This window comes from Phlebotomus papatasi, chromosome 1 (assembly GCF_024763615.1).
Source record: "Phlebotomus papatasi isolate M1 chromosome 1, Ppap_2.1, whole genome shotgun sequence".
NCBI lineage: Eukaryota > Metazoa > Arthropoda > Insecta > Diptera > Psychodidae > Phlebotomus > Phlebotomus papatasi.
Genome location: NC_077222.1, coordinates 82,852,134 through 82,868,552, shown reverse-complemented (window position 1 = coordinate 82,868,552; position 16,419 = coordinate 82,852,134). Strand labels below are relative to the sequence as shown.

General features: G+C 37.0%; 3 protein-coding genes across 3 annotated transcripts; 2 read left to right on the top strand and 1 right to left on the bottom strand.

Annotated features, from left to right (window-relative positions):
• Positions 1–658: 658 nt before the first annotated feature.
• On the top strand, positions 659–5,971 carry LOC129810389 (histone H4 transcription factor). Its single transcript, XM_055860832.1, has 4 exons — positions 659–1,035; positions 1,094–1,748; positions 1,810–2,284; positions 5,477–5,971. Exons 1-4 carry the CDS (start codon positions 712–714, stop codon positions 5,880–5,882), a joined length of 1,860 nt encoding a protein of 619 aa, XP_055716807.1. The 5' UTR covers positions 659–711; the 3' UTR covers positions 5,883–5,971.
• LOC129810400 (zinc finger protein ZFP2-like) lies at positions 5,865–7,106 on the bottom strand. Its single transcript, XM_055860852.1, has 2 exons — positions 6,856–7,106; positions 5,865–6,797 (listed from the first exon to the last, which is right to left on the bottom strand). The coding sequence occupies exons 1-2, from the start codon at positions 6,988–6,990 to the stop codon at positions 5,967–5,969; spliced, it is 966 nt and encodes a 321-aa protein (XP_055716827.1). The 5' UTR covers positions 6,991–7,106; the 3' UTR covers positions 5,865–5,966.
• Positions 7,107–10,553: 3,447 nt separating this feature from the next.
• Positions 10,554–16,007, top strand: LOC129810397 (glycosylated lysosomal membrane protein B-like). The gene is made up of 4 exons (XM_055860846.1): positions 10,554–10,804; positions 10,935–11,667; positions 11,974–12,211; positions 15,529–16,007. The coding sequence occupies exons 1-4, from the start codon at positions 10,727–10,729 to the stop codon at positions 15,677–15,679; spliced, it is 1,200 nt and encodes a 399-aa protein (XP_055716821.1). The 5' UTR covers positions 10,554–10,726; the 3' UTR covers positions 15,680–16,007.
• The last annotated feature ends 412 nt before the right edge of the window (positions 16,008–16,419 follow it).

Sequence of the window (16,419 nt, the reverse complement as noted above, 5' to 3'; positions counted from 1 at the left end):
AATGCCAAAATCCCGAAAGCCAATATTTCGAATTTTTAAAAGTGTCATAGCTACTCCCACGATTGGACCCGCGTTTGTTAGAGGCAAAGGGAAGTCTTCTGTGTCTTGGGAAATTATTCTAAACATTTCCCTTCATATAATTTCATCCCTTTCAGGATTTTGAACATTCGGGATTTTGGCCTTTACGAGATTTTGGCGTTCGAGATTTTGACTTTCGGGATTTTGGCTTTGGGGATTTTGGCTGCCACCGCTATTTCATAAGGTTAATTGCAGACCAATTTTTCACAATTAACTGTCTACCGGAGCTCATTGAAAAAATGCAACAAAAAGTTAATTTTAATGCTTTCGCTCTTTTCACTCTTTAATTTATAGTCGAGGCAGAACCCCAATATTATCCCTGAACATGGAGCGTGGTTCATAAATAAGATATTTACCAATAACAAAAATATTCCCTGAAAACATTTCTTAATCCTTGATTTTCCCCAAACGTATGGACTTCTTTCGGAACCGAGGGAGTATAATTTAATCGCACATGAATTCTTTTTATTTTTTGAAAATTTCGAATTTAGAAGACTCTTATTTTTCATTGATATGTTATGGCTGACTAATGCGTTTCAGTGGATCAGAATGGAAATGTGATGTGAGGTCAACTGGGTCAATCAGCTGTTCATTGTTTACTAACAAAAAAAAGCGAGGGATTTTACAGAAGAAATGCCGCGGAAAAGTGAAAAGAGTGAACAAAGTCCGTCAGAAAAGAAATCAGGACGAAGGAAAAAGACTGAAAAGTTAATAAGAGATGCAGGGAAAATTGAAAAACCTAAGAAAAAGCGCTCTGCACCCCGAAAACCGAAGAAATTGCCCAAGGAACCTTCGAGACCTAAGAAACCCCAACTAAATACTGATCCCACGCCTGAGAATCTCAAGTGCCAGGAGTGGATTAAAGAGCAGAAACGCTTACGAGTGAAATATCCTAAGGTCGATGTGAATGAGGACAGTGAAACTGAGTCCGAGGATGATGAGGAAGTGACGTCAGATGTGAGTTGATTGGAGGTTTTTTTCCTGGAACTTTGCTTGATTTAGGGATTTCTTTCAGATGAACCTGGCTAAATTGCGTCGGTTTGGAAATAAAACACGTTTGAATGTGCTGTACAACTGTGAGTGGGCAAAATGTACTGCCCTTTTTGAAGATCCAGCCATGTACAAGGATCACGTAGAATTGCACCTTCTGAGCGTTGGAGAGAACAAAAAGAGCTCAGAATTCCGATGCCTCTGGGATTTGTGTAAGTTCAGCAGTGAAGATAGAAATTCCTGGACTCGCCATGTCCGCTATCATTGCTATCACTCAAAGCTCATGACTGTGGGAGATAGCTTGAGGAATCAGATAAATTTTCCACGATGTACTCATGATTCTGAGCAAAGAAATATCATTCCGGATACTCCGCATGATTTCCTCTGCGAATGGGATGAATGTGGCTGGAAGACCAATTCCATTCTGGATTTCTTCGACCACGTGAACACTCATGGGAAGCTGGAGTTTGAATTTTCCAGGGATGTAAGCAAAAGGGAGAGAAAGTTGAAATGTAAATGGATTGGATGTGAAAAGATTTCAACAGGAAAGCCATGTACTCTTATAAAGCACATCCGGAGTCACACGAGTGAAAAGAAAGTGGCCTGTGACAATTGTGGAGCGATGTTCATTCACAATTCCAGCTTCTTTGACCACTGCAAGCGCCAGTTAATCCACAATAGTGAGACTCCTTTGCACTTCTTCCGCATTCCAAGATTACCTAAATTATTTTACCCTTTCAGCTATGGAATACTCTTGTCTGCACTGCTTTCGCTCTTTTGCCACTCCAAGACTCCTCAAGACTCACATAAGACTTCATGTAAACTGCCACAAGTGCCATCTCTGCGATATGACTTGTCCTTCGCTGGCGCATCTCACAATTCACATTCGCCATCGTCACATGGATGAGCGACCATTCAAATGCCCGTTTCCTCAATGCACATACGCCAGTGTTCTCCAGCGTGACCTGGAGACCCACAAAGAGATCCACGGTCCCAGGCAATTCTACGAATGCACCCAATACGACTGCAACTTCCAAAGTTGCTCCCTCAAGAGTCTCAAGCGGCACGAATCTCTCAAGCATTTGAGTCCCCATCCCAAGGTCTATCTCTGTGACGTATGTGGCAGGAAATACTTAAGAGGAGACTCCATCTCAGTGCATCTAAAGAAGGCTCATGGCTACAAACTGCCTCCCGGAAGTTCCCGATTTTTCTACAGGTGAGAAACATTTCAAATTTGCAATTCTCAAAATTTGGTGACCGGACGGTGTTTAGTTACAGGACAGTAATTCAATTTTTTAACCCATTCAATGATTTTTTTCTTATTCAAAGCCTAAAAGAACAAGAAAAATATAAGGAGATTTGTAATAAATCTCTGTCAATTAACCCTTGTTATGACTAACAGAAAAATTTAATTAGCAGTTGCTTTTCGTTATGCTCTTAATCGATATAAATAATTCTCCATTGATTATATTATTATTAATAATCTAATAAGAAATTCTCCATTGAAAAATGGCTCTCAAACCTTAATCATTGCATATAAAAAAAAAACAAAAATAAGGTAAATGTCCCAGCGATCGTCAGTGTTCCTCGGATCGGAAGGTTGTCCCGCGTATCGGAACCCCAAAATAAAATGTACAGTAGACTCTCTCTCAAATGGGCATTTGGGGCGAAATGTCATCCGGTTTATCGATAGATTTGGGCGTCAAAGCCTTTGTATATTCCATAAAATCCGCTCAAGTATAAAGGATCACGATAAAATAGGAAGAATTACAGCGAATTTGAGCAAATTAGCTTCATAATTAAACATGAAAATCGTCAACAAAATTTTTCGCCCGATTGAAAAAGAGCCGATTGAGCGAGAGTCTACTGTAGTTTTGAAAATTATTCACTGTATTTTAGTAATTTTCTTTAGCAAGATGCATCATGTTAGTTCATATTTACTCTACAGAACCAATTTTCTCGTCGACTTTCAAACAAAATTGGTGTTATTTACCTAATTTATTGAATCATTGTATCAGTCTTAGCAAAAAATCCGCCATTCATCACTTTCTTAATATTTCACTCGAGAAATTGTCTGCAAGAATATCGACGCTTCCATTCCATACTATGCTATCTCAGACTAAGAACATTTGAGGAGAGCCATTTTGAAGTTGGCGATTTCCTATGCTGTCTGTAATTTTTTTTTCGAAAAAATAGAATATCTTGTTACCCGAACGTCGGATGACCACCAAATTTTCACCAGCAACAGCATATCTCTCGAAATAATAAAAGGCTAAGTCGATTTAGCATAGTATGGAATGGAGCCGTCGATATGAGAAATTATGTTTGATTAAAATGATTTACAAATCTGTTTCAATTAAAAAATGAATATTCAGTGACTCTAATTTCACTATCAATACACTTTTTTAATTGTTTCGGCGCTTTCGGCAAAGAATATTGAAAATAAATAATTTTTTGCGAACAAGTACGTTTTCTTTCATCTGTTCCTCGAATCGGCAGAGTTTTTCCGTGGAAAATTGCGGTAGCTCGCTCAGCTGTCATCTTCACAGCCATTATTAGATGTTTTTGTTGTGATAGAACAATTTACCAGTGAAGTTTCATTAAATTTAACAATTTTAGAAGTTGTATCATGTGAATACACAGTACACAGTGTAAGGATGACAAAGATGCTTCAGTGAAACCTTGTATAGTAATTTAGATGCCAAGAAAGCAGGAGAATCCTAATCAAAAACGTTTGCCGATCCGTGGCTCACCCCCTTCCGATCCGCAGAACAAATTGCATCCTTACAATTACACCTATATATTATTAATTTCCGTAATTAGCAAAAGTGTTAATACGGTTAATACACGAAAATAGTTAAATGGATCACTCATATATCAATTGGTATGTAAAAAATACCAAATAGTGTTTTGGAACTCATATATTCAATTAATATGGAGCACGTCTCTTAACATTCCGATCCGTGGTACACTTCCCTTATTTTTGGAAAAATAATTTTATTAGGATTTTTCTAGGTGTTTTTAATCCAATGGCTCCTCGCCGAATTCTTGTACATTCTTTTTAATTCGCGTCATTAGAGGCTTGGCAAGTCCTTCGCGGTCAGGGACGACTTTTTCCCACTTTCTCTTGAAAGCCGGCAAGTCTGTGATTGGCTGAGCCGTCTTCCTGAGTTCTGCATTCAAAATTGTCCAGTATTATCCCAGTCTTAGCGGTCTTAGCTTAAGTAGCAGAATGTAGAACAATCTTTGTCTTCTGTAGTTCATAAAAAAAAACATTTTATCGTTTTTACCGCATTTTGTTCCTGGTTTAGCTTACACTTACAGACTTGCCAGCAACATAAAAGAGCTAAAATTAAGCCAGGCTTAATATTTTTTCGTATGCCAGAATTAATTACTTTTGGTTTAAGTTCTACTCTTCATATCCCACTCCCACATTTTGGTTATTATGGTATACCAGCAAATGTTTAAAAATCAAAATTTTATTTCAAATAACACGATATAGAATTCTACTAAATGTAAATTTTATATAAAAATATTCGACGAGTCTTGGGCAGTTAAAATTTTTATATTTATTGTCTTTATTGTTAAAGAATTGAAAATTTGAATAGGTATTCCATTTAAATTTGGTTGAACTAACCTTAATATTCAGCAAAGGTTTTGTTCTCTGTTGTCCACAGGGCATGATTATTGAGTTTACAGTGTAAACGCTAATCATTACTCTTTGTCATAACAACAAATTAACGTTTTTCCTTGAGGGTTCTTAAGCTGCACATGTACTGCCTGAAATCAATGTGGAAAATTCGGTATACTTCTTAAGATCCTGATCATAATAATATCACTAAGACCTGAAGAAGGTCCCATCCAAGATCGAAACGTTCGTTGGTACAATTATTCAAATTGAAGATCAAAAAATCTTTAAATCGGTCTTTAAAATCTTTAATTATTTTTTTGTATCCTCTTTTAGTTTTAAACAAGGTTTTAAATGTCAATTTTTTTTCAATATTTTCTGACTAAATGTATAAAAATTTAGATAGGGAACTTTAATTCTCACGTTTTTTATATAAATGGGATTGGATTTTTTTTTTAATACAAAAGGCTTTATATTACCTTGATAACTAAGGTCAATTACTTATTTTTTAATTTTTTTTTCAAGCAATTAATGCCTAAAACGCACAATAACTTTTGTTTAGTAAACATGTTTTTGACATTTCAATGATAGTGAATGAGATCTAGATCTAGTCATCTCGCTCATTTTCATGGTAAATTTTGAAAACATGTTTACAAACAAAAGTTATTGTGCGCTAGTCATTAACTTGAAACAAAAAACTCCGTGTGAAATTAGGCTGTCCTGAGAAAATGCCTCTGGTCACTTACCTGTCTTTTTTGAATATCTTCAATATTTTTTTAGGGAAGGTGATGATGGCTTTTACCATGTGCAAACGATGAGAATTGAGAGTCTGGAAGTGACTGAACAAATCATGGCAACCAAAAAGACAGCGAACAATCGAAAGGGAAAAATTAAGTATTCTGTGAGCGACGCCGTAGTCACTGAGGAAGGTGTCGTCAAGTTGAATGTAGCAGAAGTGCCCAAGGACAGTGAGGAGCTGGACCAGGAGTCTGAGGAGGAAGAAGATGAAGACATGGAGGAAGAAACGAGTGATAAAAATTATGGGGAAAATCTCGAAGGAAGAGTAGGACTGAGTATGCCCTTGACTGAGGATGATCCAGAAGAGAGTCCTCCCAAGAAGAGCATACACGATTTTACTGTAATGAAGAGATATCTCAAAGGTATCACCGAGAGTAAGTCTTGCTAAGAGATTAACATATATTTTAAGAAATTTTACCAAGGACTAAAAGGATACTTAAAAATAGGGAAGAGATACAAATATATATCTACGCTACAGAATTATTTCAACTGTTCCGTCTTTTTCAACCACTTCCGCTTGGTCCTTAGGTCCTTCCAGGAATTCCTTGTGATTGTTTCTGATGTGCTTCTTGAGGTTGACGTTCTGAGCAAAGTCCTTGGTGCAGTAGGGACAATTGTATTTCTTGACATCGTCATGGATTCTCTTGTGCTTCGAGAGATCCGATGAGTTAGTAAAGCGCTTCTCACAAACCGAGCACACGTAATTCTTCTCCATGGTGTGCGTCCGGATGTGGACTTTGAGGGCACTGGGCTGATTGTATTTCTTGTAGCAAATTCTGCACTCATATGGACGTTCCTTGGTGTGAATCCGAAGGTGTGACTTGTAGTTCCCGGACTGTACGAATTTCTTATTGCAGTATTGGCATTCGAAGGGTCGCTGATTGGCATGAAGACGGAGATGATCAATGAGATTTGATCGCCTGAGGAATCTCTTGGAGCAAACATGGCATTCGTGTTTCCTATCTTTATAATCTACGGTTTTGCGTGGTACTCGACTGCTTTCTGTACGTTTGTGGAGTTCCGCCAGGGTTTGTGGAATGTGGTTCAGGACAAATGATACTGCATCTATATCTTCGCTACTTTCTTCCTTAATCGTTTCTTCAGCTTCATCTGTTGCCACCACATTGTACTCATACCGTTCGATTATTGTCCTTTTCTCCGGTATCCCCTCTTGCTTATCCTCTGAATCCTTCGTGAACTTCTTGTCTGATTCCTCTGCCAGAATTTTCAGTTCATATGCATTGTGGAGGCGATTTTCGCAATCTGGACAAATTACTTCCGGCTTTCCATCACCCTTGGTGATCTAAATGAATTCAAAAGAAATTAGCAAATTCCTAACCAAGTCTTCACCATCTTCTTACCTTCAAATCCGTGAGCTCCTGGATGGCATCATAGAGATAAAGTTCAGTATTCCCGATAATGATGCTATACTCAAAGATATCCACAAAGTCTGCATTTCTCTTCTCGGTCATGCAAATCCGACACTCTGAATTCATTTGCAGGGACGTTGCACTTTTGATACTCTTTTAGCGGGAGATTTGGCCAGGAAAATCCGAAAGTCGTACCAATTACTCGATTTGCAGGAAACCTTTTGACAGTCCACCGCTTTTATGCATCCCAATAAAAAATGCATCAGCAGGACATACGATCTTCTCCGGGGAATGTCTTACGACTTTCCGTAGAGCCCAAGGGGAAGTTTTTACTTTGAAGTGGTGTACACGATTTTTCGACTAATTATCTACCCTACGTGAAAATTCAATTGAGAGTTGAATTTTGGGGATAAAGAATCGCGTCGAGCCAATTTTATCCATTTCGGTTCTCGGACACCTGTAAACTGTTTGTCTGTCGAAATGAAAAAAATTGGCTCGACCCAATTCTTTACCCTCAAAATTCAACTCACAATCGAATTTTTACGTATTCCGAGTCGCAAGCACCCCGAGTTGCACGCATTCCGAGGTCACCTGTACAGAATCTCAGCTACCATAAGCTTATCTGGGCTTATCACTGGTTTTTAATTATTCGTCAGAGTGTAAATGCAATTTGGTCTAGAGGTTTTAAGGCCAGGATGACCTTTTTAGCCAAGAAATGGAGTGAATAGTGTTTAGTGATGAAAAAAGAAGTACAGTGTTAAGAAGTGTAAAAAGAATTTTCCATGATATCTGAGGGTTTCTTTTAGTGAGTACATCTTGAATTTCTCTCGATGTTTTGGTGGGCCCACCGGGCCCCGCGCAATTAGACATCAATTTAATAACGAGATATCAATTTAAAAAAAGTGTCAAGTGAATTCGTTATAAACTCATTTTATTCGATTTGAGAAAGATTACTTTAGGGTAAACGTCCTAATTCAAAACCATTTCCAGACGCTTTAACTTTGACATAAGATTCATCACATTAATTCTTTCCGGACCACAACATATCCAGCGAATGAATTTTAGTAAAACTCACTTTATTGTAAGTCTTAGTGGTCAAATATGATACTTTTGTAGAGAAAGAATTTTTTCCGCCTCTGGGAAATTGGAAAACTCATGGGTACTCTCGTCCCCAAAAGAACGAAAAGGAGACAAACTTCAATTTTCCAAAAGCCAATAATATCAATTTTGTGAATTATTTTTGCGTGTCAAATGATTCCTTTACAAGGTTGATTACTAAAACAAGAAGAATTATTGACCAGTATCTTCTGGGATGTTCTGGAAGTGGTCAAGAAGACACCAAATTCCTGCTTGCCAACAGATTCCTCAAAATATTTTACACAATAACACTTTAAAACACATTTCTCTCAACACGATGTTATTGCAAACACATTAAACTTTCTCAGGAGCCAAAAAAACACTTCATCGACAATCAGAATTTATTAAAATCAGGAAAAACTTCCTCGAAAGCAATCTCCCGCGCTGCCAAATGTCAAAATTATCGGCCATATTGGCAAAAAAGTAGTTCGCGCTTGGAATTTTGTTACAAGATTGGTGTCAAAAAGCAAGGCGGGCATTGGCGGGATAACCTTACATTTGACCTCTAGATTTTTGGGGACGAGAGTACCCATAAAGTTTGAACAAGTTTTTTTTGAAAATTTAAGAAAAAAATTGTTTTTCGAATTTATGTGATCTGTGTAATTGTTAGTTATCATACTTATTGGCCCCGAGAGGTTTTTCCTTATTCTGGTTTATAAATATCAAAAAAGTCACAATATCTGCAAGGAAGCAGAAAATCGAAAATTCACGATTTTTGACCAAAAATATCTAAGCTCAGGAGTTAATTAGGATCCTGCAAAAAATATCCTAGATTTGGACATCCTTATAGTTTAGGGAAAACTGGGGCACCACCAAACACGAGGTACCACCAAACACTGCGATTTTTTAATCAGATATCGACTTCGGAGGACAAGACTTACAGAAGTTTATAGGCATTATAGGGATGCTTGTCCACTGAAGAAATGGTCGAGATTGTTCAAGTAGTTTAAAAATAAAAATTAGTGTTTGGTTCTACCCCGTGTTAGGTGGTGCCCCAATTTCCCCTATAATCATCCAAAAGAATCGTATTTTTATCGATTCTAAATAGTCCAAAAAAATTCTTTTTTTCATGGGTACCCATAGTCCCAAAGGAGACGAAAACTACATTAATTTGCTCCTTAACTCTTCTAGAATGTGACTATTTTGTGAAAATTCTTTAATATAATATCAAAACTTCTTAAATACAAGAAAAATACACGAGTGCAAAATGCTTCTATTGTAAACAAATTAATCCAATTGGAGAAAAGAGAAATTTTCTAATTGGAGACAAACAGTGTGAGACCGCGACGAAAATAATTCGATAATAATTCGAATAATAATAATAATAATAAAATAATTCGATTTGAAATAATTTCACATAATTCTGCCAGAAATATTACATAAATGTAAAAAAAAAAGAACAATCACCCTAATGGCCCTAATGTGTTTTTCGTGTTTTTCATTAGAAAACATGGTTGACTGATGAAAAGTTCGATAGTGAAAAAGTACACTTTTAATTTTTCTGAGAAATTTTTAAATTAATATTTGTGAATATGAATATATTTTCGCTTTATTTATAGAAAATATACAGTAGACTCTCAAATTCGGGCATTTGGGACCAAAATGTCACACGAATTAGAGAGAAATTCGGGCTACAAAGTTTTTGAAATGCAACAAATTTTTTGTCCTTTTGCATACTCATTAAGTTTACATACTTACATTCGGTGTAAATGTCATAAAAATCCCTTAATAATACAAAATCACATCATAAGTAAGGCAAACCAATGCAAATTTAAGCATATTTTCTTCATTCGATAACCAAAATCAAGCTTGAAAAAAGTCAACAAACTTTTTTTCAAATATAATTGCTGCCCGAATTAAAAAAATATCCGGATCTTAAAAGAGCCGAATTAGCAAGAGTCAACTGTATAAATAAATATTTAATACTGTATTTATCATGGAAAAAATTATGTTTTCATTTGGAGTAGCGAAAAGTTTCCATTTGGAACAGGTTTTTAATTAGTTAAATTTACTCTATATAAAAATTGGCACTTTTTTTATTTTATTTGAACATATTTTATTTGAACGTCCCTTCCGTAGTATAACTCTGAGGTTATGTTACACTTCACTCTTAAGAAAAATGCTTTTAGGTCCTAACGTCCTAAGATCTTCTGAGTACAGTGCTGCCTCTCTATATGCACAGTTTGGGTACTTTTTTTGACAGTTCTCTCTCTGAATATGCACAACTCTTTTTGAAATTCCCAACGGTTTTTTCTTTCTTTTAATAAAATATCATTTTTTTTTATTGTTCTAGAATTTCCCGTGTTATTTTAAATATAATATGAGACCGAAAAAATAAAATTAAAAACAAAAAAAATTAGTTACCAAGAAAATAATTTTCTTTATTACTTTGTCAAAATGTAAACAAATTGATTTTGAATGCAACCGACACAAAAGCTGTGCATAGAGAGTGTGCATATAGATAGACAGCACTGTAATAGGAAAAATCAGCGGACATGTCCATTATTTGAAGTGTGCAATTCCTTTGCTTTGTGTTTGGGTAACAGCATTATTTATAGGGCTTGACAAAGCCTGTCAAGTTCTCGCTGTATCTCCCCCATTGTTGGGAAGACGTGTTTTGTCTCAAGGGCTTCTCGAAAAAGTGCAAAGTCCCTCTTATTCTCGCAATCTCTGTCCAATTTTCCTCAATAGATGTGATCTCTGGTGATTACTATATCCGAAAAATATGAAGTGGTTTCTCTGGTTGTTCAATTTAGGCGTTTTCTACGTCGCTGTCCATGGCAGGAGGGACGTTAGACGGAAGGTACGTGTGTTGAGGTTTTCAGAGACATTTGGTCGCAATTTCATCTTGAACAATCAACCTAAAAATAGCCGGATATATGTTTACAAGAAGGCTATCGATGAATTGATCTGTGTGGGATGTTTGTTTGCAGCTCACTGCCCAACTCAATCCGGGCTGCCCAGAGAACATCTGTGGTAATGACGTACTGGGAAATATTACAAATGTGGTACATGTGACGTCCTTGGGTGCCAGTGACGCCATTCACTATGTTTGGGATCTCACGGGGAAGCCGTCTGCCTTGGTGGCTCTGTGTGGACTTGAATCGAAGCTCAATATCAGATGGGATGATTTCTTTGAAGGCAAGGATTACAGTGTCAGCTTCTCGGAAAGTCCTAGGTATACTTTTGGTGTGGTTCTCAGTCGCCTCTGGGAGTACAATGATGAGGATGATGTTGGTACATTTACTGTGACCAATGCTAGTCAGATTAATTCCTTCAGTCTTCGTCAATTTGAGTGGGAAAGGCAAAAATTTGATGCATCGGATGACTTTGTTGAGCTCTCTGTCAAATCACAGGGCGTGAAGGATCTCAAGGGGAACTTTGAACTGTCTCTGGCAACTTTTGCGACGCCAGATCACGGTCCAATGACACCCCATCTCATGCACACCGAAAACTCTACACAGATTGATCTCATTCTCGATTCTGTGCTCACAAATGAGACCTTCGAGAATCCCCGATTTGCCATAGAAGTCATCCTTGTGGCCATGGAGCCCCACAGAGATAACTACACTGTGGTGGTGAGGAAGAGCCTCGATGATGAATTTACACCTGGCATCTTCAAGATCGTTAATGTGGCCTCACCAGCCTCCGTAAATGCAAGTTCCGGTAAGTTCCGGGGACAATTGAAGGGTTTCCTAGGGGCAATATTTCCCGCATAAAATGGACAGAAATTCCCATCTATCCCAGTGAATTTGTTTTTATTCAATTCAATGAAATAAGATAAACAGTAATTTGCAGATGATATTACAAAGGAAATGCCTTTCGGGGCGTTTTTTTCCACTGCCCAAAAGGCACAGTACAAAAGCAAAGTCAGCAACACAGAGTTGAGATTTTCTCTAGATAAGGAATCACCAGAGTTTTTCAATGACTCATGCAGTCTCTTCTTTTTGTTTATTTTTGGTCTTTTCTTAGGCGGATATCTTCAGTATCGTCCCGTGTCGTATACACATGAAGAACGGGATGTCAGTACATCTACCCAGACATACCAAAGCTCACCAGCCACTCCAAACAATGCCATTACGAAGCTCAAGAATACCCTATTTCGCTCAATTTTCGGTGATTCAGTGGAGACAATGCTTGTACAGACGCTCAATGTTTCTTTCGGCGCCAGCGGAGATGGATTTTACACCAAATACAACTATACCACTTGGTGAGTAAGGCTTTACTTTTCTTCTTTACTACATTTTTCAAACCCTAAAAGTCTATTTAAATCGGGCCTGAGCTAAAAGAAAAGCCGAAGTGAATTTGGTGGCGCCTGTTGGCATTCTTCGAAATGCCGCGAAAATTCACGTAGAGAAAATAAGAGTTCTTTTAATGTGAAAATTATTTAATTCTTTAGAGTTTAGTCATTTTCACAAGAAAATGCTTTTAATAATTTAGTTGAATATAGTTCTTTTAGTTAATTGTAAATTATTGTCGATATTACAACAAAAACATTGGGATGAAATTTTGAGCTGGAAGACTCATATTCTTTTGAGCTGTCCAAAATTCAGGATAGGTTTGAGAAAAATCCTTTTGTACAATACTATTTTGGTTAATAAGGAATGCAAAAGTACATATTACAAGAAGGGACACGGCCGGCTAATAAGGATAAAATAGAGAAGAAAATATTTTGTCGCATTTCAGAGATTTTTTTGCAACCGCAGCGCCACCAGACGTTTGTCAAGTGAGTTATTTGTGTCTATCTCTCTCTCACAATTGAATTGCGCGCGATTTAAGAACTTTCCATTTGAAGCGATGTTTGCAATTAATTTATTTATATTTCTGCCAGATTCAAGTAAAAGGGTGTGTAGTGAACAGCTATCCGTCTTCCGTCAAAGATATCAAGAAAACAATTTCTTTCTATATGAGTTTTTATGTAATATTTATCATGGCACCGTGAATGAGCGGGATTAGTGTTACCAGTATGGCTATCTGTAATTTAGGTAATTTCCATTAAAATTATCAACACAAAATTTCCGATATTACACGACTTTTAACGAGCACAGGCCTGATTTAAATGAAGATATTTTAAAATTCACCCTGTTACCCTATGAGTCTTGGAACATTTCTCCCAAAATGTGGTTCGTTTCTGAGTTAAAATGTCCTTGCCCTGCTATTTGAATTCTCTAAAAAGTTTCTCGGTTTTAATTGAAGGATAGACAGATGTACTACTTCTTCCAAAACATTAAAATACAGGAGATCCTGGGATTATGCACTTTTCCAAGGCCGGAAAAACCTCGCGAAAAGGAATTATACATTCAGAAAAAATTGTCTATCCGCAGAAGATATCTTTTGAATAAGTAGCAGAAACGTAATTTAAATGAAGATTTTTCTATTGCCATATCGGTCTTGAACTCGTCTAGATATTGATAGAAAATTAATACCAATGCTTTGTATTAAGAAAGAACAATTGAGGTTGGTGCAAAACTGATTTTTAGTATAAAGAGTTCAGTCGATACAAATACACATTTTACTGCCACTGATTCAAATTCAAGACTGGTTTACCGTGATATAAAACGTTATTGTGTGTATACTTGGCCAACAGTAACCGTAATATAGATCAAGATTGACCGCTGTTGGCTCCAAACAGGCTAGAGGAGTCAATATAAAGGAGGAAGATTCCTTAGATCTCGCCAAAAAATTCCCTGCTCTTTAGACTGTTGATTCCTTGGAGATTTTCTTTGAAAGATAGCCCCTGGTAACGGCAATTGAATGCCACTGGGATTTAGGCAGGTATGCGCCTCAGTGATGGCGACCAGACTAATCTCGTGTCTCCAGAGTGTGACCGGGCACGAATGCCTTAAGAAGAAAATATTTTAATTTCCTCAAAGCAAGAGCTGCCCAAAACTGCCACTGAGGTAGGCTATTTAAAGCCGACGAACAAAGTCAGAAGTTGTCACCACTTTAGGTTCTTTGGCTTTACGCAAAGCCGCTGAGTCCGGGTGACGGAGCCGAGTGTCTGGCTGCTGAAAGAAAGACACCTGAGATGCCGCTAAAGACAAAGCCAGTGCAGCTGCACTTGGCCAAGGTGGTTTTGAAGAGTCGCAGAAGACACAACGGCAGTTAAATTATTAAACAGATTAAAATAATTACAGTAGAGTCTCGCTATAGTCCATATTTGGTTCCAGATTTGACACTTGGGTCGCACTATAGTCCATATTATTTTTTAAAATTATCAACGACTTTTAGTATTGAAATTGCTCGACGGCTTCCACTTTCTTTGCCATTGTCCTCGCTCTCTTCATTATGGATCACAATTATCACAACTCAATAAACTTTGTCAAAAATATTAAAATAATTAAGATAACATTGCATGTCGCGTACTAAAAAACATAACCCAACTTAAAATCAGTGTTTTGAAATCAACAGTCGATAAATTGTGGACTATAGAGCGATGGCCTATAGCGAGACTCTACTGTAAATCGATTGTGGTCAGAGTGAAACCACAATTTTGATTATAATTAACGTTGAGTCATCTTTCGGCTTAAGTCGTAAGTATGTCTCGAGCATAAGGATTTGACTAACGATATGAAGTGTAGTTATAACTTGTTAGTTTAGAAACGTGAGTTTGGATATGTAAATGATAAAACTACGGATATTTATGATCCGCGCTAATTATGCTAAAATATGCAACTTCCTATAACTTATGACTCACGCTTTGGAGGCAGCTTATTTTTCATCTGGAGTCTCAAGGACTTGGAACAATATATTTTTGAGGAATTGTTCTATACGTCTTACAATGAAATAAATTTGCCATGAAAAACGCGTAGAGTGAAAAATAGAATTGAAAGGGAATTAGCAATTTAAACTTCAAAGCGTTTTAAACCGCTGCATCCAGGACACTTATTTAGGCCCATTATGCACTTTCCATTCTCCTGTTCTACCTAAACCCTAAGGCAGTCACACAATGCCGCATTATATCACAGTACACCAGACTCGGATTGTGGACATGAGCAGTGAATTTGTAGTTGTATTCGACTGAACTCTACATGCCGAAACGCGTTCACTGGATGTATTTGAGACTAATGCGACAGCTGAAAAAACTACAGCTGCCTAAGCTCGAACTCAAGACCTCATAGTCATAGAGTCACTAGATAGTCTATCGACTGATCTACATAGGCCCCTAGAAAGTATAATATTAATAAATCTGCAAGTTAACTAAAAAAAATTTCTAAAAAATAATCAAAGGAAATGAAATATGAGTTTTTCGTAACTTTCATAGTTTACAAAGCTGCTAACTTCAATAAACTGATATTTTAGTAGTTTCGACAATATGCCAAAAGCACCATATTAATTTAAATGGTTCTAGTGATAAAAATAAGTGTTTTTTTTTGACAAAATTGACCGAAATAATGATTTCCGGCTTAAACTAGATTAAGAATATTTTTAAGTGTATTTTTAAGAATTTTTTTTTCGCGACTAAAAAAGAAAGAGAAAATTCCGAAGTTTTTCTCCAGAAAACTTAAAATTGTGTTGATTTTTTAGGACTTTCGTTGTTGGATACGGAGCTCCATTGCCGGACAAATTGTCCTTGTTTGTTGTCGTTGTAGCTACAATTGGACTGGGAGTGCCTCTATTGCTCCTCTTCTGTGGCGGATGCTATGTATGTGTTAAACGCGTGAGAAGCACCTCCTAAGATATTACCATTTCCATCCTCTATCCCACTTTTAATTCCGCCTCTCCGTGAGATTGATCTATTTGTGAAGGAATTCAATGTGAATTGATGAGTATTAAGCTTGCGCCAGATGTGGTGAGTTCTAGTGCTATTTGTGCACGATTTAGGAGCAAATTTTTACACAAATCACCCTAATTTGTATATTTTTTAATGAGAGATTTAGTTTAATTGAGTGCCTTTAACTTATTGTTAATATATATAGGAGAAGAAAAGACAAAGTTATCTATATCTCACAAACTCATGTTAATTGTACATTTTTATCTATTCGAATAAAATACATGCTCAACTCTGTGAATGTTTCCTTATATTTGAGAACTTTGAGAAGATTAGATTTTGGCGCGAACTTTAGTTGCTCTCCGCTGAAACACTTCAAATGTGGTTTAGATAAAAACGTCGAAAGGCTTCAATTTAATTTGGAGGCAAAAATTTTCATCTGAGGCCCAATTTTTTAAACTCTCACTCGCACCCGCGAGCTCTTTAGTGGCCGAGAGAAATCCACTCGCACACCCCGTAGATTTAAATCCTTCTGTAACGACTTCTTTATAACATAAAGTACTCGTTGCACGTACTCAAGAATTTCCGGGGTGTGCGAGTCAATTTCTCTCGGCCACTAAAGAGCTCGCGGGTGCGAGTGAGAGTTTCAAAAATTGGCCCTCTGACTTGTTTAAAAACAATTGACAAGCTTTTGCCGAAATTGAGCA